We start from the raw sequence: 22,186 nt of genomic DNA on the forward strand, positions 1-22,186 counted from the left end.
TCTCGACACACGCTCCGAAGCCTCTGCACAGTCCATCCCATCACTACTATTAGCTCTACTTTCCACATTACACTTACACTCAGCGACACTTACAGTTTGCCATTGCACCACTGATTTTCATTTAAATGCTTCACGTTGTTTTGTCTGGAAGAAAAACAGAAGTTGTGTTTCCATCAACAAATATCTATGCACATTTTGGAGATTTGCATAAGAAAACCTTTATAGAAACTAAAACTTTCCGAAAATGAACTCATGAAAGTTTTGAGGTGGTTTTTGTCTTTTCCAAAAAAGATTCAGTGCACAAAACGGGAGATGGAAATGCTATTTCTGAATAAGTTCTGACATTGTGAACACTTAACTAACATGACTAAAAAAACAACAATTCAAAGTTGCCCAAATGAATCCAATTCCTTCATTTTCTCATGGATGGCCAAAGTTCTTCTACTGTTTACTGACTAATTAGCCTACAGCAGCACTGCCATCTCTGGATGAAAGTATAGTGATGCTTTGTTTATTTGCTTGATACCAGTTGACGGAAACATTCCTAATTTGCATTTTCTTTAATGCAACATTCCACTCCACTTTAGTGGAAACTTTAATTGACAGAGAGACGGCCCTTTGCCTGGTCTCTGTGAAGTTAACCTTCAAAGTTTGATGTCATCAAGTATTTTTGGTTCACTAAATCAAAAGCTTTTTGTGTACTGTAAACGTCTGCAGTGAGAAAGCTATGAGATGATGCTTATTGATTAGAATAGACACTCCTCTTTGAAGATAAGAGGAATTCTAATGTTAGAAATATATATGGGGCTGTGAATTGAATAGATGAGTTTCTTGGTGCAACCAAATATGAGTTGCTAGTTTGGTTAACTGACTAAATGCTTTCTTTTGCCTGTCAGTGGGTGTTTTGAATATCGATTTACAGTGATGAGATGTGAAATAAAGAGTATAGTGTGAATGTATATTCCTGCAGTATCCATAGTAGGGATGACTGTGTATGTTTGTGTAGTCATGTAGAAAATAAATGCGGTAATAATAAACATAGAAGAGAGGTAGAGAGTGTGTTTGTTTTTGTGTGGGAGTTAAGAAATTGTGTTAGGAGAGATATGAAAATGGATGTGAAATGGCCTACTATGGTCAGGTCTCATTCTGCATAATGTTTAGAAAAACACTTGGAATCCTTTTAAGGTTTAGCCGGAGTGGAGGGTAATATCATTTACTGGGATATGGTGAGCTTACACACACACAGAGTGGGTCTGCGTAGGTAATCTATAAAGAGAACAATGGAGCAGAGCAGCTCATTTTATACTGTGAACAGAATGATACAGTAGGAAGTGATGCATGCAAACTAAATTGTGATGTTAATTGGAGTATCACGCTGGTCTCTAGTAGTTAAACAATAGAGCCAATATTCAGTTTACGATGACAAAGGGAGAGTAATGAAGTCGACGTGATGGGATCAAAGGGGGTTAGATTGCTTGTCGGAAATCACAAAAGCAGAGGACGCTGCGCTTTAAGGTGTCTCTGATGAGTCTGTGGTTGCTCTTTGTGTCTCCCACATGTGTCTTTCTGTTCTTCATCACGCATGTACAGATTCCTGTTTAGGGAGAAGAGAGTATGGGCATGTTATTTGTTTGTGCTGAGAATATCAAGTGAGTGTGTGTATGTAGAATGTCTGTAAAAATACATATGATTATACAAATTTGAATGGGATTGTTGAAATATGTGTTTGAGCTGAGATTAGGAGAAGAGAAGTGGGAGCAGTATGGGTGGGAAATAGATAGAAACAGACAGTGGTGAAAATGAGAGAAAGTGCCTTATTGGCTGCTCTTTACACGTGAAAAAAAATGAATGGGTGCCCTCTAGGGTGCCCCTTCATACAATAAATTATGATGATGTGCCCTCTAGTGCAAAAAAATTTGATAATGTGCCTTAATGAGTGCCCTTCTGGTGCCATGGTGCCTCTCTTTGGTAGCCGACGAACGGGGAATGTGAGGCGTTGCTTTCATGTGGCGTCGCTATGACGAACAGCTACATCGAGTGGTACTTAAATCCGAAATGGATAACGAAGCAAAAAGCAGACTTATAGTATGCCTGTACCCGTAGTAGAAAAGCGGAATTAGATACCAAGTTAGAAAACACGATAAAGTGCCCTTGCAATAGAGAGAGAAAAGGAATCCCAGTGAAGAAAATGATCTGCTGTGATACAAAAATGTCACATTAGGATATCAATAAAGACTCTATAATACGGTATCACCCAACTGTGAAAAATGTTATGTGCGGTGTTTGTTCTCATTTAGCTCTCGAAGTGCACAAGATTGATACATTTTACTTAAAAATGTACAAATTTTCTCCCCCGGAGAAAATGCCCCCGGACCCCCAGATGGTTTGGTTCAATAGTTTTAATTGTCAATACCATATCATTAATTACTTTGATCTGGATCTCCTTTCAACTTAATGCTTATTGTAATAAAGGATGAGGTCTATTTCATCATACATGATGCATCAGAGCTTTTTAGGTGTTGGTGGGCCCCATGTTGTGCAGAATGTGCCCTTTTTTTATTTTTTCGCCCGTGCCCTTCAAACTGTCTGAGTCCGCCACTGGAAACAGATCATGTCTAGATATAAAGCTACACAGTGAGGAAATGTGTTGACTTATTCTGCCCTACAAAGTCTAACTGCAGTAACTACACAAAAGGTAAAACTGAGAAAAACTGATTTAAAGTTTTTTAACGTGTTTTAACTGGCCAGCCAAATTGGTTATATGTAAATAAGTGATATGACACTTATTTCTACATGAACTGATGATGTAATTTTTATGCTAAAATCCATGATGATTTATTTGACCTTTGACCCCAAAACCGTAGTTACTGCATTGCTGTAAAAGGTTCTAATAGTAATGATAAACCAGTGCAGTAACTATAATGTTGTTGTTTTCTTTCAGCTTTTATATTTTGTTTTCAATGAATAAACATTTTCAAATTGATTTTGTTTGGCTATCTTTTAAAGAAAACATACATTTCAGAAGGTAAATGTTAGCCATGGTGTCACCAAGCTGGTTATTTCACTCGTTTTCCTTGTTCTATTTTGCTGAGGTTTTATTTTGTTGAGTTGGTTGAGCTGTTCCCTGGCTGAAATTGAGACCGTCCTTTAAGGGCCAGGGCTCTCTCTGTGTAAAAACCTCAATAAAATGTAATTCTGGAATCAAGAATGTTTTAAGTCTGAGAAAGGATTTTATTGGGACATTGTTTCGGGAAAAGGTCTTGGTAGCTTGAGGTCAGTTGGATATTGTGTTTAAATAGACCTTTAGGCAGAATGTCTCCAAGAGTGGTCTCACTCTCAACAGTGATGCAATAAGGCTCAAGAGTCCTGAAGAAAGGAAAAGAGAAGGCCTCGCTTTTGTCCGTTGTCTTCCTCTTGCCTTGGGACTTTATTCCACAAAATCTCAATCTACATTTTGCATCAGTCTGATCCCCTGATGTCTGATAGACCTTCCAATCTGTTTGGTAACCAATGTAAGTGATGAACTTTATGTCTCATTGTAAGGGTGTTTCCACTACAGCCCAATACCTGGAATGAGGCGGGTCTCACTCGCCGAAACGCCCCTAATTTGAATAAGAGCCGTCCGAAGTGGTCTTTTGACAGGACTTTTTGACTTTTTTAGTCCCTGTTGAAGAGCAGGGCCGTTTCTCTCCCCTGAATAAAGCCTGTTTACTGATTGGATAGAACGCTAAGCAGGATGTGACATAGTACTCCAACTTAGCGACTTTGTTGCTATATTTAGCGACTTTTCAGACCCCCTTAGTGACTATTTTTCAAAAAAGCGACTGCCGACAAATCCAGCAACTTTTTCTGGTGTTATTGGAGACTTTTGGAGACGTTTGGAGTCGAAGCAGCACAGTCCTCCCGCAGCAGTCTCTCCCAGCTGCAGCTGGAGCCGGAGGGGATGTTAACCCCTTAGCGTCCAGTCTGCAAATTGCTAAGAAGCTAACAGTTAGCTCTGTAGCAGTACAGTGTGTATGTGCTGCTGCTGGAGGAGGTGTTCACTTAGCGATCTCTGTTAGTTTACAATGTAAACTAACGATTAAACTAACGACTAACGATTAAAATGTTTAATCCATTGCGTCGATTGAAAACCATACGTCACCTCCGGAGTCTCTAAATCCCTCTGGGGGCCTTTTCGTAATGGAAACACACAGAGTGAGCGGACATTTTAGAGGGCGTGGCCTGAGACTTTCCCCGTGGCCTCTCTTCCCCCTAAAGGAAACACGGCTTGTGTGTCTCTTCAAATGTTGCTTTAGTTGAGCTGTTCTGTCCTTTAGTTCTAAACAAGGAACTCACACATTTTCACTGTATATATATTTAAGTGTTCAAATGTTGATTACATGTGCAGAATGCTGTTTCGATTCATGTTTTTAAAAAAAGACATGTATTGTCTCAAACAAGGCCATCGTAAACACATCACCTTTAACCCTCTACTGTGCAATTCAGGAGCCAAATCTTGCCTGCCAACTAGCTCTGAGTTGAAAAAAATTAGAGCGTCAACCCGAGGACACCAGCACCTGACCCTTAATGCAATTAGCTGCCAAATGGACCAGTTTGGAGTTCAACTAAGCAGAACCTGTCTGTTTGTTGCCAGCAGATGGCCACTGTGTGATGCAAACAGTGGAGCTTTGCAGATTTTTGTTGATCACGTAATTTTTCTCATTGTTAATCACACTCTTCTCTCTTTGTTTTTAATACGATTAGGATCTCTAATCTCCAGCCCCTCCTGTCAATATTTTATTTGTTTTCCGTGTTTGTGGACTTTTTCTATATTTAGTTGTGGTCCCGGAATTTGTAGAGCATTTCTATATTAGGTTGTGTTTTCTCAGTTTGCAGCACTTTTTTTTTCTCTTAATGCTGCATGGGTTGTCAAATCTGTTGTTTTAAGACGTTTTTCTTTCTTCTATTTGCATGTGTTCTTTTAAACTGCATCTTTCAGGGCCACTGTTTATGTACACATGGTTGCGTGCACCTGACAATGTTCGAGCAGTCTTGTAGTTTGTCTTGTATAAACTAAAACATTAGGCAAGTATTTTCAGATTTATACACACTGCAAAACTCTTAGGTGTGAGAAATGCTTGCTTAGTGTGGAAGGAAGGTCAAAATGAGGAGAAGATGTGACATTTAGGTTTAGCCAGCTCAGTGTGAACGTGGTCTTAGAGGTCATTACACTCTCAAAATGCCAGCAAAACATTATATACCACCTAAGCACAATAATCTTGAAATGGTATCCAATACATTAGATCTGTGTTCATGATAGTAGGAGAGAACAGTGTTTGGTCTGCTCCGTGCTTTAACGCTATGTCTCTAATCTTAGCTTGACTCTGCACTGCATCTGTTTTCTTCACTCACATACCCAGTGTATAAACCCCAAAGGATTGCTTAAGTGTAATAAATTGTAGTTATTCGGCCACCCACCATTTCATTCCTTATCTCAAACCCTTTCATCTAACACATGGGGGATAGATGAGGGAATATCAGTAGCGCTTTTGTAGGAGGAAAACATCCGCACTGGCCTAAAGCAGGGCCGTAGCTCGCTGAAGTCAGTGCATTCACTGTGCTATGCTTCACTGCTTCAGATTGTGTGCTGTACTTAAATTGTTTTGTTTTTATTGTTTTTGGTTTAGTTTTGTATGGAAACGTTGATTTTTGGGGGATCATATTTAATGATAAAATAAAAGCACATTAACTCATACTTGCATATAAAAGCAACTCAGTCATTAATGTGTGATGCACTATAAACAATTTTTTTTTTAAATGTATAAAAGCAATTCATATTCCCAAGGAGCCACATGAGATACTGTGAAGGGCCAGACCAATACTCTGAATTTAATTCTGCTCAATGTTAATTTCATCGCTTAATAAAATGCACTAAATTATATGATTTTGAGCTGTGTCTGTCAAGAATGCATATTATGACAAGTTAAGACAGTAGCCCCTTTTCTAGTGCCATCCCGCAAATGTCCCGCAATATTGCCGGAAAGGTCTGTGCCGGCTTTTCGCTTTAGGGTGTTCATAGTGATCCCGCAAAGCGTGATATTTGTACCCTTTCATAGTGCAGTCTGGCGTCGCAGAAGGTTGGGACCATGGTTGGGGAATAGTAGAGGTGCGACAGAGCAGCCAGGGCCGGTTCTAGCCCATTGGCTGCCCTAGGCGATATTGAGATTTTGCGCGCCCCCCCGAACCACATCCATTCCATGTATTCATTCTGATATAGGTACACTATGTTATATGTATTATGCTGTACACTAATATTTGATACATGAACTACAAGCAAGGTAATGGTCTCAGAACATTTTTATTTTTAGAAACTTTGGAACTTTACCAACAACAACTGAATTGAAAATACGAATAAATAAATAAGAAAACACAGATCTTCATCAAATTAAGAATGGCAAAGACTGAAAATAAATAAAATGTAGACATACAAATGCAATAAAAATAAACATAAAGAAAACACAATTTTAATTAAACTTTAGAACTAATGTCCGAGATGAAAATACATACCTCTATACTGTGCTTTCTTCTCCTCCTCCTCTTTTCTTCGTTTTCGCCCCTGTGCACCAGACAGTTTGGTCCTTTTCATTTTGCTAGTTGACCTTCTACGACCGTTAGCGTTATCTAGTTCTAGTGTTTTGTGACTTGCAACTGCATCGTCATGACGAGTGACGACACCCATGCACGTATCATATTTTATATAATATAATATTACATTTTCATTCGAAATATGGGTTGGGGCATGTTCATTTAATTCAATGAGGGTTTTATTGCCCATGCTTTTTAAAAAATGTTTCATTAATCAATGTTGTTAAAACAAAGATGTATGCTTAAGGGCGCCACAAGGGGGCGCCCCCTGCCAATTTGGCGCCCTTGGCAGCCGCCTTGGTGGCCTGTAGGAATAACTGGCCCTGAGAGCAGCAGCAGCACAATGCTAATATGCTACACAGTTAGCACTGTAGCAGTACAGTATATGTTGCAGCAGTTTGAGTCCCACTATGTTGCCGGAAAGATCCATGGTGGCTTTTCACCTTAGGGCATTCATAGGGATGCCGCGAAGGTGTGATATTCTGGAGACGATAGTGGGTGGAGATGATAGTGGGAGGTAGTGACGTGCGACAGAGCAGCAGCAGTGCTGAACAGTAGCACAGTGCTAATAAGCTACACAGTTAGGACTGTAGCAGTACAGTATGTATGTGCTGCAGCAGCATGTGTTCAGTTAGCAACCTCCATTTGTTTCCAACAAGCATCGGACACTGCACAGTTAGCGACGGCGGGTTGTTCACGATCATCGGCGGGCACCATGTTTACAATAACCGGCGGGCGCTGTGCCGAGTTAGTGACGGTGGCCACAGTGAACAGTGATTCGATGACTGTCAGCCAAATTGGGAGGTGTATGTTTGACGTCATACATGACGTCAAATATCCCGCCTTGCAGGGATGGCCCATTCATTAGTTCCATAATTTTTCTCTAGTTGGGAACACTGCTTCGGTGCCTTTTACAAATGGCATGTGTTGTTGTCGTGTAGAGTACTACGTCACTTAGCGACCTATCCAATCAGTAACCAGGCTGTTTTCAGGGGAGAAAAACGACCCTGCTCTTCTACAGGGACGAAAAAAGTCCCGACAAAAGTCAGCTCCAGACTGCTCCTATTCAAAGTAGGGGCATTTCGGCCAGTGAGACCCGCCTCATTTCGGGGATTGCCCGATAGTGGAAACAGCCCAAAAGACTGTATAAAATAGGATTAGTTCCCATTCATAGTGGTCCCGTTTCCAACAGTCCCACCAATTGGTGGGATTATTTGCTCCCGGCATCCAGCTTCGGGCGTGTTCCTTAGTGGAGGCGAGACGTTACACAGCTGTAAATGTCCTGGTATGAAACTGTACTATGAAAGGGGCTTATGTTACTGTGGAGTAAGTCAAATATAGCAGTAAAAACTAGTAAAAATTCCAATCATTATCTCACTTTTCCATTTATTTTAAACAAAGTATACATTCAAACCTGTAAACCTGCAAAATTTAAGTGAAAAAAGTGTTTCTGACATGAATGCATGCACATACTTGCCTTGTGCCCACAGGCCCACAGGCCGCCTCTTGCCTGGGTTTCTCTAACGTGATCCATAGGAGTGTTTTCCAAATTAGTGCTCATACCCGTAGCAAAGCAACATGTCGTCATCCCTAAACGTAACCGTAGCCAAGCAAGCATTGCTTTAAAAAGCAATTAATGTTGTCAAACAGTCACAGTTTGGTTAAGTTTAGTCAACAAAATGACATGGTTGAGCTTAGGGGAGATATGGTGTAAAATAATTACTCAAAAACTTGAGGTAGTTACAGAAGTTATGGTAGTTACATAGGCTACATAAAAGTTGATGTAAGATTATGCACGTAAGTTCAATAACATGCATGACCTAATATAACAAAACAGCTTCCTGAAAGTCCTGTTTGTTTGATCTATTCCTCACCCCTCTTGCTCACGCTAAGTGGAGTTTGTTGTCCTTCAACCCTGCTTATCCTCACTTCCACCCGGGTTCTGTCCTAATTACTAGGGCCACTAGAGGAAGACAATAAATGCTTGTCGTAAAAACTGATGGATAAACGACGTAAGGGTCATTTTTTGTGGGGAGCGTGGTCTCTTACTAAGATTTCTAAGGGGTCATTGATGGGACATTGGTGTCCACTGCCACATATTCTGAGGATAAGGCATATTGGTCTGACATTTAGAACAACAATTTGACACATTTTGATGTGTTTTTGTTGCGAAGCCCTGAATAAATGAAGTCATAATATTTTAGCCTGGATTGAAAAAAATAATAAGACATGTTTCCAGATCAGCATATAAAAAAACAAACCTGAATCTTAATAATGTGACTAAGGTAAAAATGACTGGCCCACTTTAGCTACTATTTGAGCATCTAATGATAGGTCTGTATCAAAGATCGCACCAAGATTGCAGGCCTCCGTCTTCAAACTGGAAAAAGGCTGGCCAAACTGAAAGTAAGATTGCTCAAAGTGACGGGCATGGGCAGAGATTACAACGATCTCTCACGGATAATGATACCATACTCCATCACTGTCATTCTTGTTTACATTTCTGTTGTTGGTCGACTCTCTCATGTTGTCCCAGTTGGGTAGGACCCAGATTGTGAGGTTGATATTATAGTTGGTGTTGATTCAGTGCCCACCTTATTCCCAGGCTCTGATCAGCGCTCAGTCCATTTGTTTCCTCTGGTGGTGAATGCATGTAACAACTTAAACTATTAGTCAGTCTTTATTGTCAGACCTTAGTGAGGAGATATTAGATAATAAAACAGTTTTTTATCCATCCACCTACTTTGTACAGAGCATCTCCTATTATCTTCCTGGTTGCCTTGCTGACATGACTAGTGAGTCACATTGTCCAGCTGTTGTTCCAAGTTATGTCATGCAATATCCCCGAAAAACACATTTATTTTTATTTGAGTTTATGTATGGCTTTAACAAACAACATGCATGTCAAAGTTGTTTTTGTGTTGATTTTTGCGGTACCGTTTCCATGAAAACCACCACCTTGTGTTGTAAAGATGTTGATCTGGCTACCATATGCATTTGGTTTTGAAGCGAGTAAAATAAAGATGCAACTTGTTTTTGATACGTTTTTTTTTTTTTTTTTTTTAAAGGAAACAGCTGTTTTAAGGATGCACAGTATCAAGGTAATGTGTCTGATTGTGGTGATGTAAGATTAATGTTCAAATATGAAGTTGGTGAAACAAAATTAACTTGTTGTCTTACAATTAACTGTTGTAGCCACCATCCACTGTCTTTTTTTTCTAACCTTTTAAGACTGTTTACTTCACGTCTACTGATGCACATTTTGCCAACAAAGGGCTATTTTCCTCAGATTCAATACACATTTGTAGACTGTACATAGTCATCGTCCAAGAAAAAGGCTGTTATATACTTTAATCATTAATAATCCTGTAATCTTCCCCTTTTTCTACCTTCATTCTGGCTAGACTGTTTATATCTGATTTGTAGGCCTGTGCGTAGCTGAAAGAGTTTGGCAGCACTGCACACCACATCTGCACTGCATGTGTCTATCTGAAGTCTTTCAGTTATATAAACTGTGTAAAGTTCGGATTCTATGTAAAAATCTGAACAAAGAAATAAAAACATCTGTTGATGGCATGTCCAGCTTTTTCCAGTATTCTTGAATCAAATGTGTTGAGTTGTTACATGAGGTTGATTTCTCAATTTGCCTAGTCGGCAAAAGTCTTGCAAATTAAATTGTATTAGAGACATTTTTGTCATAGAGCTTTTCTCACAGGCTTGATGTAAAGAATAAGATAACCTACTTTAAAACTTCATTTGACTTTTATTGGCATTTTGAGCAGCTGTTCATAGCATATGTGCTCAGTTAAATAAATAAAAAAAGAAATACCATGTTTTAGATTTATTGATACATTTTTTTTAACCTCTTTCTACTGTAGAGCCTGTGGGGAAAGCACGTCCACCACTCCATCACATTCTCACACATGTACCAAATTAAATAGAATTGAAACCAAAGATGACCACTTTTTTCAGTCTTTATGACTTTCCTCTGTTGCTCATTCTCCTGTTAAAAATACGACGTGGTGTCTTCCCAGAGGCCGTCCCCTTTTGTTTTCCGGGGAGGGCTGAAGTGAGCAAAAGGAAGCGTGACTGGAGGGGGAGAGATGAGTATCTGAGCTGCAGGGGAAGGGAGTGCAGATGATCGGGGGGTTCCTGCTTACAGTCTGCTGCAGGACTTTATTTCCATCACATGGGACATGGTGTGTGTGTGTGTGTGTGTGTGTGACATGTTTCCCAACTTTTCCTATGACTATTACTGGTGCTATTAATCTTACAAGTGCAGAGAGATGGTTTTAATGGAGTAGTGCAAACTTCCCAACCAAGAGTCAACTTGAAAGTGCTTCTGTGGTAAGACACATTTTTTTTACTTATTACTTAAAAGAAAACAGCCATGTTTAAAGTGACTATAGTTTAGCAGAATAAATAGGCTTTGTGTAGGATTCTTTTTTTGTCAGGGCAGAAGTTGCATTTTGTCAACTTTAACTGTTTTTGCAAATGTAAATGTATTAGGGATAGTTTCAACAAATGGAAAACTTTTAAAATATATATATATATTTATTATTATATCACTTGTTAGAAGTCATATTTCAGAGACCATTAAATTACCATTGAGAAAAATATGCAGTAACTTTAAAGTAAAGTTTAGTGCAGATTAAATATGGACAAACACACACTCTGTGTTACTATAATATAATGATATAAATTACAGAGTTTCATTTAGAATGATCATTCAAATTCTACCAAACACTACAACATTTCATGCAAAGTATTTACTTAAGCTTAATGATTAATAAATTAATTTAGTTGCTCAGGTTTCATCAATGAACTGCCACTGATGCTGCACAGTTTAAATTAAACCAGACCCCTGGGGGAGAATTGTTTGCCAGAAACTGAAGCTTTTAATGACAGCTTTTTGGAACTCGTGCTGGATCTTGTTTCAAGTCACTTGCCGAAGATGCCCCTCAACCCTAAAGAACATGGTCTCACAGGAATCCGTGAAATAGCCACGGATTCGCTTAACTAAAAATCCTTGGAACAGCCACGGAATGACTCAAATTTCTGTGAAACTGACACAGATTTCACTACAATGCAAGTTAATGACAGTCATATCCGTGGCTATTTCATGGATTCCTGTGAGACCATGTTGACCCTAAAAGTTAGTGATGCACAGCAGAACAGCATCAGTATGATGGTCTCTGCCTTGTGACCCATACAGCTCATGTAGCTTAATATTGCTTGAAATGTGGACTTAAGTCTTAAAACATATGCAGTAAAAGACTTTGTGATGTCTCTGACCCAGATTGTAAAAAATAAAGACTTGTTTCCTGCTGCCTGTTTCTTCAAAATCATTTCTATAAGTCAAATCAACCAGGGCCAGCTTCAAAATCCATTAAAGAACTTTGTTAAGCTCATCAGCATTATCAACAACTTTTCAGATAACTTGACAGTATATACATCCAATTTTTGCAGAAAAAAGTAAGATTTTTGTCTCTTGGCTGTACAACTCTCTCTCTCTCTCTCTCTTTGTCTCTCTCTCTGTCTCTCTCTTTCTCTCTCTCTCTCTCTCTCTCTCTCTCTCTCTCTTTGTCTCTCTCTCTGTCTCTCTCTTTCTCTCTCTCTGTCTCTCTCTTTCTCTCTCTCTCTCTCTCTCAATTCTGTTGGATAAACTGCAAACATACGAATTCCATTATTGATAGGGTTAATCATACAGGGTCAAGATTTTTACAACAATTAAGTTGATATTCTGGGTCTTCTATATGAAATATTGTCTTATAAGAAGACCTACTGAACCAGCAGGCTGTGAAGTTAGTGTTTTATTAGTTCACCTCAGTGGGAGCACAAAGCCAAAACCACTTTATTGGCTAAGAAGACTAAATGCAAAGGAATTTGGCTCTGGCTTGTTTTTATTATCTCCTACATTTATTGCTTGCTTTTATGTGCATTTGTCTCTTTTGCCTTGATAACGTAATGCTTAAAAAAACTTTTTAGTAAGAGGCTTTATTAATAAATATGATTAAGGGCTCTGCAGTACCAACAACAAAAGCAAATCATCATAAGTACTGATGGACTGAGCAGAATTTTAGACTATAGCAGACGATTTAAGAGGTCTCAGTGTATTTTAATTTCAAGCAACCACAACTAGGTAATGCTTCACACCACAAACCCTTCTTCAAAAGTATCTTGTGGAAGCCAACAAAATTGTTGAGAATTTGAAAAAAAGATCCTTGGCAGTTACCCATCCTCAGCTAAGGAACCTCTCCACACATATTGTGCACACACTTTGCATTCTCCATGGCACTACATGCTTGTCATGATTAAGTTTCTGTGGTTTCCCATTAGTTTGAATAGGAAACCACTGGACTGCCTCCGTGAAGCAATTTGGAATATGACATATTGATTTTAGACGCTAACAGGCTCTTTTGGCTAATGGCACACTCGGAAGGTTTTCAGGGTCATAGAAAAGCTGGCGCCAAGCACCGTCTGTTTCATCCAAGTATCCCCTAAGGTATGAAAGGACCGGATAATAGTGTAGTTAGCTTTTAGCAGACGATTCTCTCATTTCATGTGTTTTTACATTTCCTGCCTTTTTGGAAAATTCAACAATTAGACAGACAAGAAACATGCTGTCATGACTGTTGGGTAACATGAATATGTGTTTAAAAGATTATACACTTTGTATAATGAATTGCACTGAACGTCACTTATGTATGTATTCAGCAGCAAAGTTCTTGAAATCTGGGGATGCTCAGTTCTCTGTAAAAAAAAGTCAAAGAGTTTAACCCAGGTGTGAGTCAGCTACAGCATATAATTTACAGAGGAAAATGGCAGCAAAAGTGATTACAACTGTGATTTGCGTACGGTATGCAGCTGACCTGTGTTATTGTTTTTGTTAAACAAGAAGGTAATTAATTTCACTGGAACTCCTTGACCTGGTACAAATATGTTCCAAACAAAGCAGAAGCTCAAATGCTGGCATGCATGAAGGCATGTAGTCCTGGCTAAATAAGGCTTAAACCTACAACTGAAGTAACACTGCTCAGGGACTGTTGAATTTAATCAGAATCAGAATCGCCTTTATTGTCATTGCACAGAGACAAGTACTAGGACAGTGTTTCCCAACCTTTTTTGAGCCATGGCACATATTTTACGTGAGAAAAATCACATGGCGCACCACCAAACAAAAACCTGGGCCTGTTTAGTTGAACACAAAGCTGATATTCTTGCAGGATTTGAAGAAAGATAAACACCAAGATCTTCAATAGCTCTGAGTTTCTCTCTTTTCTTAGTCTTTATATTAGTCATGCTTGAAAAGCCCAGCTCACATAGGTTGTGGAGAAAGGGAGAAGAGCTGAAACTGCTTTGTTTCCCAGAATAGAGAACTCCTTGGCAGAAATCAGCCAAAAACTGTCCAAAGGTAGATCAGCAAAGCTCAGCTTTAGACCCCGATTTTGTCTCAGTTCAGTTATTTCTTCCTGCTCCTGCAAAGTCATGTCCCTTCAACTGCAGTTGAGCTATATGGGTTCCTAACCCAGTCAGGGCAATCAGTGGAAAGTTAAGGGAAAGAACATGACAACTTCTGCTCAAGACTGCAGACGTTTACCTATCTCACACAGTGTGGCACTCGATGGCGTGCCAACATTAGCTGGCAATCGATAGCGGGCTAGCTTTACCGGGCTAGCAAGATCAAGACCAACTTGGTGCCATTGAGAGAGACCAACTAAAACGTGTATGATTCATTTATTTGATTTGTTTAACTGCAATGTGATTGATACAGGCTAGCGGGCTAAAGCTAGTGGGCTAGCACACCGGAAACCGGCTCTGGTCGAAGAACCTTGTTAGAGTACCAATCAGGTGAAATTGGATAATCTTCTTCTGTGGAACAGCGGTTGGGAATCACTGTACTAGGACAATGAAATTAGCCATCAACCTGTCCGAAAATATACTTAACATACATACAATATGGCAAAGGGGTGGACAGGACAGGGAGACAGGGACACAAAGGCATTTTATCGAAATTATATATAGGATTCAACACACTTCCCCCAATTTTAATAGATTTGTTGTCTCTCACTTTGGAGACATGAATTCATGGTCAATGCAGGCTAAAAAAAAGACACCTATTTCCTGGTTTTGTTGTGGTGCAGTTGAACCGTCAGATGTTTGATTGTTTTTTCCCCAGAAAACTACCAGTGTGTGTTACATCAGTCATGTGAAGTTTTCAATGCAGCAATGTAAAATAGCATCTTAACACATCATTATCCAAAATACAATTTGGCATAATTTGTTCAACAGTTTGTCCAATTTTAAACACTAATAATACAGGAAAATATGAGGGCAGAGTACATTAAAATGATAGATTGTGGTGCTGAAAACACAACTTATTTTTTAAGTCTGCGCTGCATGTGCCTTCTTCTTAAGTGTTCCTGCTTTTAAGATCAAGTTACTAAACCCTTTAGCCTAAATATTAAATGTCCTTTAGAATCAAGGATGCATCTTCTGTGTTATGTATGAAGGCTAAACAATAGAAGATGCCTGGACAAATGACAAGAATTTCTGTATGCAGGAAAGTCCAAGATATACTGTAGATATCTTAATGACAGGATTTCTGGGTATTGTATTAAGTAGCTGGAAATACTACACTTTCAGTTTCATTCTGATCCATTTTTAATTCATTATCAGTGCAATTTATTAATAGAAACATCTTTTAATTTATATTTATCTTGGTAACTTCAGCTGAATTATGTGTATTTCCTCCCATTTTATTTTTTTCTCTTCTTCTTTGACCCAATTTCCTTCTTCTAAAAAGTTTTACTGTAACTTGAAAATGATCACACCTCCAGTATATGACCTTATTTTAATGTGTCCTGTTTATTCCTTTATATTATTCAGGATAATATCATATCGTCATCATGATATCACACATGTAGTTTGTTTAGAGAAAATTATGTTTATTTATTTCCCATATTTTATCACACTTCACTATCCAAACGTCTAGTGTGTTTGCTCAAAGCCAGTCTCACACAGTTTGACTATGATGGGCAGTGTATTTGGGACAGACCACTAGGGAAAACAGCATGGACTGATTGTGACACTATGTGTTTATTTCCTGTTGGTAACTCTGTCAGTACTGTTCACATAACTGCATTTCCTGTCAGGATATGACGGCTCTCCTACTCTCTGTCTATATCACTATCTGTGTCACTCTCTCCATCTCTGTCCCATTCTGTCCCTGTCTGTGTCACTTTGTGTGGGTGGAATGAATGTGCTGTATCTGTTCTACAGTTACATTGACTATAAATGGCTATATAGCCATCCTAAAAATACACTAACTGTACTTCAAAACACACATTTTTAAAAGATAATTCTGGGTTATTAGATCTTATGTCTTATTTTTGTAGTTTTAGCAATCATTCTTATTAATTCAGTTATTATACTTACCAAGTCAATTGCTGTAATCTGTAAAAGAACACTGGCTATCCTTTTTTCTAACCTTGTACAATGAGGAATTATCAGTATTTTGAGTGACCATATTTGAACAAAAGTTGGAGTTCACTTATCAGCAAATTATGAGGTAATAAATTAAGACTTTCATCTGATTTATCTGATTGAGCAACATACCCAGACGTGTTCCCAGATCTCAGCAAACACTTTGGTGAATCCAGTGCTGTAATAAACTATATGGATTGTAAAAATCCAGAGACTGTGATGGATTGCCAATCTATGAAAGGTGTTTCCTTTATTTTTTTGCATGCTTGGATAGGTTTCAGCACAGCCTCATATGCCTCTAAATAGGAATAAGCATACATAGAAAATGGATGTATGAATAGAAACCAATTTTAAGCACCAGCAGTTTTGCAACATGCTCAGCCTCAATTAAGGGTTGGTTAAGCCTCATTTAGCATTGTATACATAAGAGTAAACAAAAAGTCCATGAAGGCTGCCACAACCAGCCTAACTCACAGTTTTTAGTGTTGCCCTTTCACTTTGCTCAACTCATTTGTAATGTATGACTCAATTTACCTTTCCTCTTTTTTCTTTTTGAGGTTAAAGAGAGAAATGAAATTCCTCACACAACTATTGTCACTCCACCTCTGAGTCATCTGAAATCAACGACCCCACACCAGCTGACAGCCATGAATTCCTCAGCCCTGCCGCTCACCAACAACACCCCGCTGTGCTACTCCATCAGCAGCCCTCCATACAAGTACCAACCCACCATCGCCTCCGCCTACTTCTCATGCATCTTCGGCACTTTGGGTCTTACCTCCAATCTCATTGCCTTCATAGTTCTCATCAAGTCCTTCCGGCGGACACATAGTCGCTCACGCTCCTCCTTCCTGATCTTCCTGGGCGGCCTGGTGGTCACCGACTTCATGGGTCTTCTAGTCACCAGCTCTATTGTGATCTCCTTCCATATTACACACTTTAATTGGCGCCAGTTAGATCCAAACTGCCATTTCTGCAACTTCATGGGTATGTCCATGGTCTTCTACGGACTGTGTCCCCTGCTGCTTGGTGCCGCTATGGCTGTGGAGCGATTCATTGGCATCAACCGTCCATTTGCACGCTCAACCACCATGCCCAAAAGCCGGACAGTCTCCATGGTTCTGTTGGTGTGGCTGATCGCAGGGTGCATAGCTTTGCTGCCCCTAACGGGTATTGGAAGCTACCACATGCAGATGCCTGGCTCCTGGTGTTTTTTCAACATCAGCTCTGATGGAAACGACCTGGCCTTTTCCCTGCTCTTCTCTCTGGTCGGGTTGATTAGCATCGCTGTGTCATTTCTGCTCAACACAGTGAGCGTCGTGACCCTGATCAAGGTGTGCTGTGGACAGGATAGGACCCAGCGTCGCAGAGACCATGAAATAGAGATGATGGTTCAGCTCATCCTCATCATGGTCATCGCTTCTATCTGCTGGTGTCCCCTTCTGGTGAGTTTGCCCTTTTTTAAATAAGTATACCCTATATAAAACCCATATACAGTAATACTTTTTCCAACTCTCATCCTTATACAAAACACATTTATGTGGCTCTCCACTCTTTTTCTGAAGACCCCCTGAGCCAACTAAATTGCAGAATAAATGGAGACACCTAAGGTTATGTGTAGCTACAGGCAAGCATTTTTACAGGAAGGTCTCTGGCCCCGTTTCAACCTGTGAGAATGAGCGGGGCCTCTGTAGCTGTAGTCTGTGGTCTGTGACAGTGTGTGTCGTTGGAGATAAGACCCAGGGATGAATGTTTCTTCTTTGGCTGCAGGCAGAAGTGGACTATCTGTCCACTCCATCTTTGTGTTTTCTAATGTTTACCTTAACATTCTGCACATTTTTAACAATTGACTATAAACACCTTTGACCAGCAGAAAGCTATTCACAAACACCATCATTTAAGTCTCTTCGTCATACTCAAAACTTGAATTTGAATTTGTTTTAAAACCAATATAACCAAAAGAAAACCTCTAAAAAAAAGTATGATCTTACTTATAAGGTTTTTGGTAATACTGTTAGCAGTTTGAGTCATGATGTCTACCAAATTCTGGATTTCTTTGCTATCTGAAAACACCTGACCCAGACCCTATCACTCCAGTTCTTGTTATCAGTACTGCACTTCAGTTGTTTAAACCATAATAAGTTACCAGAAGGTCCTAATCTGCTTTCCCAGGTTCCCCACTATATGCTTCATTTCTTCTCTGTAATGCAGCTTCCTGAACAGTTGACTGAAAGCCCTCTGATCTTAGCCTGGATCAGAGCCCCTTAATGCCTTAGTGGAGATTACCTGTGCCAGCTTAAGAGCAGGGGTGAAATCAGTGCCTTTAAAAGGTAAAACTCGAGTTCATAACAACTTGGATTTTACTTTTGTAGCTCTGACCTCCAGGGCTAAAAAGTGAAGCTCTAATTGTATGTGAGTCAATGAGAAAATTACCTTATATCTTAGTAAACATTTTCCATATGAGTTTATGGTTATTGCTCTTCAAGACAGCATGATGTTCATCATGTAAGTGAAAGTCCCATTTAGAGTAAACTAGATATAACAGCAGGGTATAATTAAAAGGGATAAGGCAAGCGGTTTTTGTCTTGGAACCTTGACCCTTTCAAAGTGTGTTTACAGTTCATAAAAGTTAATTGTAACATGTTCGTTGTCTAAAAATGTCCACAAACTAATGAGTGACATCATGGAGAGTTTGTCCAGTTCTTTTATATGTCTGTGATAATTGGTGATAACATGGCAACATCAATAAAAATACGTTGTTAATTAACCCCTGGGTTATCTGGCAAAAGTATAACCCAACTGGTCATTGTTAACATTTTCTACAGTATGGATATCGGATTAAACTTTGACCTACTGCACTTGCCGTAGTTGGTAAGTAGTTGGTAAAACATTTGGCTTGTTAACAGCTTGGATGAAGATCTGATATCATTTAGCTTATTTTGAGGATTTTGACATATTCTAAGGTTTGACGTGTTATAACTAAAGGGGCATGATACAAAAATACAACCCAAGTTGTAGGTTAATAAACTGCCTGTTTAGTACTGTTCAGTGCTCATAGCTGAGCAACAATAAGAATCCTCCAACCTACTTAAAACCAGATGGTTATAATACCTTTCAGTTTTCTGATGGTGGTCAGTTTTCGTTAATTTTGTTAAAATGAGACAACGCTGGTGAAAACTGGTGCAGCCCAGCATACATTGCCATCCACTGCACCACTCTGTCATTTTGGATGCTACCACTAAGAGCTGCCAATTGAGAACTTCAGAGTAAGGAACAGAAGGGCCAAAATACTTTTCTTCTACAGACCTGTCTAACCTCAGTTGTGTGACATCCTGCACAGATATATGTTCTGATGAACGTGGTGACAGCCGAGCCTGTAAGCAACGAAATTGTTTTGTTCTACATACGAATGGCGACCTGCAATCAGATATTTGACCCCTGGATATACATCATGTTTCAAGTGTCCCGACTAAGGCGAGTAAAAAGTCAAAATAAAGAAAGGCTGTCACAATAATACAGCTTCCCTGTAGTAACTACTCACCCCCATCATATCTTTGGGCTTTGGTTGGCCGGCTAAACACTATAAAGACTATAGAACACAATTACTTGATGCCTTGCAGCTTCCAAACCATTACCCATAAGTGTCATTAGCAGCATGCTTCATGGTCCCATCATGTTTTTTCTCCTACATTTCATTCTGTTCCTTGTCAGTTAATAAACAGTTCAGCTGAATGGTTTCAGCTTTTTGTCATGTTTGTTTATTACACTTGTGCCTGTTTTCATTTCCCATAACTAACATAAATCGTTTGTTGTCCAGAACTTGATATCCTCACAATCTGTAGATTGTAGTTGTTTAGTGACTCAAACATTTCCTGGAAGCAGAGCTGCAGAAATCTTAACATAGAAGAGATGAACATCAAGAGAGTTGTCCAAGCTCTTTAAATGTAATGGTCCTGAAAAATTCAGTCTTGGTACAGTAGCTTATCTAGCTTGAAATAGCCAGTTACCAGTGAGCAAGATCAAGAAGGTGAAAGTGGAAGCCACTGAAACAATTTGCAACCTCGGTCAGTAGAGCACCTCTGCCTCTGGGAAAAGTTTGCCTCACTAAAGCTGTGGCTTGCACTTCATTCCAACACTTGCATGCAACAGTTTTTTTCCATGATGAAGTGGATTTATATAACGGTTTCCTTGCACTGCTCGGGTGTAAACCAAAGTAGAACACTCCTTTGGCACCAGCTGAATTTGGAACAGAGACAACAATAAGCCAATTTGTCATTCCTTAAGGAGCTTGTTAGCATGTTTTTCCCCCACAAGAGACTGTGGGGCTAATGCTAATAAGGCTATGCCTCACATAAAATGCTGCAGCTTAACTAAAGCAGAGGGGATAATTATGTTGTAGAAGCCACTGCTTCAGGATGGCCATGGCAAAATTAGTCTAGCCATTCCCTCAGTAGACTTAACACGTGTTTGTGCATTTGCAATAGTGACCAGTTTCATCTTTTATATTCTATAATTTGCTATTGTCACAATTTGTCTTTTCTCCCCTTCAACTATTGACTTCCTCTCTTTAACCCTCCCATCTCATCTCATCTCACCCCTCCCCTACCCCTTACTTCTTCACTTCTTTGCCTCTTCTTTCCTCCATCTTTATCCCCACCTCCAACAGGTCTTTATTGCACAAACTGTGCTGTCCGGAAGTAAGCTGCAGATCAAATACCTACTGCTATGGCTACGCTTCGCCACCTGGAACCAGATCCTGGATCCGTGGGTATACATCCTGTTTCGGAGGTCAGTTCTCAAGAGAATCAACCCCCGTCTCGACTGGTCTCGGGGCTCCATCATGAGCTTGTATCCGTCTTTTAGCGACACCGTCAGAAGGTTCACGCGCCCTTCACTTGGGAGCACCACAGATGAAACAGGAGAGAGGCGAAAATCGAGCACAACACAACCTCCTTCTCCGTGATTCTTTTGGATTTGAGCTTTTGCAGCAGGCAAGTGACATCATGGGGTCAGAGTCTGTGTTTGACTGTTATTTTAAACTCTGGTGAGTTTTCATGTTAACTGTGACTAGGATAAGAAGCAGGATTGCACCAGTAATCCGGAAAGATTTCATCTTGTTATTTTACTGCATATCACTGAAATGTTAAACAGTATTAACAATGACACTTTAGCAGAGTATAAAGAACAAGCATGGACTGATTGGACACATCTATTGTCTCTGTAACCATTATACAGAACACAGCAGTGTGCTAAAACAGATTTAAAGCTAACTACATGCACCACTATCTCTACACATACTGCTTCATCAAGTGCTTCTGTAATGTTTTAATCAATTGTTTTCTAGTAAGGCCACTCTGGGGCCCTTCAAGTGATTTTTAATGTGACACTTTATTCTGGTAGGACATTACACCTTGTACACTTTAATTTGATGCCCCTGAGTGTCACACTAAACCCAGGAAAAAGTATTGAATCATGTTTTTTAAGGCTGAGTACTATTTGTATGTTGTTGTTTCCTTTCTGAAAGTTATTTCTTTTAAATTCTTTGGAGAAAACCTTGAATGTTAAAAGGAACAAATGCGTGTGTCTTCCGTTCAATCCATATCCGTTTGCAAATCACAACGAGAAAAAACAAGTTTGATTGCATGTTGTATTTTTGTTTTTGTTTTTTTGTGTTACTTTTTTTAAGTAAAAAAACATATTATTTTATTCAAAATATGCCTGTAAAATAGGAATTGATTGTCATTTCTCATTTTTATTTTCCATGTCTCCCTTAACATAAGAAGATGAGAAATGAGACAAACAGAAAATGAAAAAATTGATATTTTACCCCCCTCCCTGTCTTGCTCCGGAAGGAATTGATGCGGCAAAAACGTACAGATATATTGACAACCGTGGCACGTAGGGTCGGCTATGGCATCACTTGAGCCGTTCGCTGATTATATTATTTATCTGTTCCGAAACAGAATTACATATGCAGACACATCTGCCCATCTTGCAGAGATGGATGTGCGGAACTGCTCGAGCATGAGTGTTCGGCGATTTTGCCATACCCACAACCTCAGAAGAAGAACTG

At 39.5% G+C, this 22,186-nt stretch overlaps 1 protein-coding gene across 2 annotated transcripts; it reads left to right on the forward strand.

Moving 5' to 3' along the window:
- The first annotated feature begins 10,756 nt into the window (after positions 1 to 10,756).
- Positions 10,757 to 21,856, forward strand: tbxa2r (thromboxane A2 receptor). 2 transcript variants are annotated; one of them, XM_059341536.1, is made up of 3 exons: positions 10,757 to 10,974; positions 16,671 to 17,558; positions 20,780 to 21,856. In XM_059341536.1, the coding sequence occupies exons 2-3, from the start codon at positions 16,761 to 16,763 to the stop codon at positions 21,074 to 21,076; spliced, it is 1,095 nt and encodes a 364-aa protein (XP_059197519.1). In that variant the 5' UTR covers positions 10,757 to 10,974; positions 16,671 to 16,760; the 3' UTR covers positions 21,077 to 21,856. The 2 variants fall into 2 exon arrangements, with proteins under 2 accessions (XP_059197519.1, XP_059197518.1); XM_059341535.1 differs by having other exon boundaries at positions 10,778 to 10,826.
- The last annotated feature ends 330 nt before the right edge of the window (positions 21,857 to 22,186 follow it).

Source organism: Centropristis striata, chromosome 9 (assembly GCF_030273125.1).
Source record: "Centropristis striata isolate RG_2023a ecotype Rhode Island chromosome 9, C.striata_1.0, whole genome shotgun sequence".
Lineage (NCBI taxonomy): Eukaryota > Metazoa > Chordata > Actinopteri > Perciformes > Serranidae > Centropristis > Centropristis striata.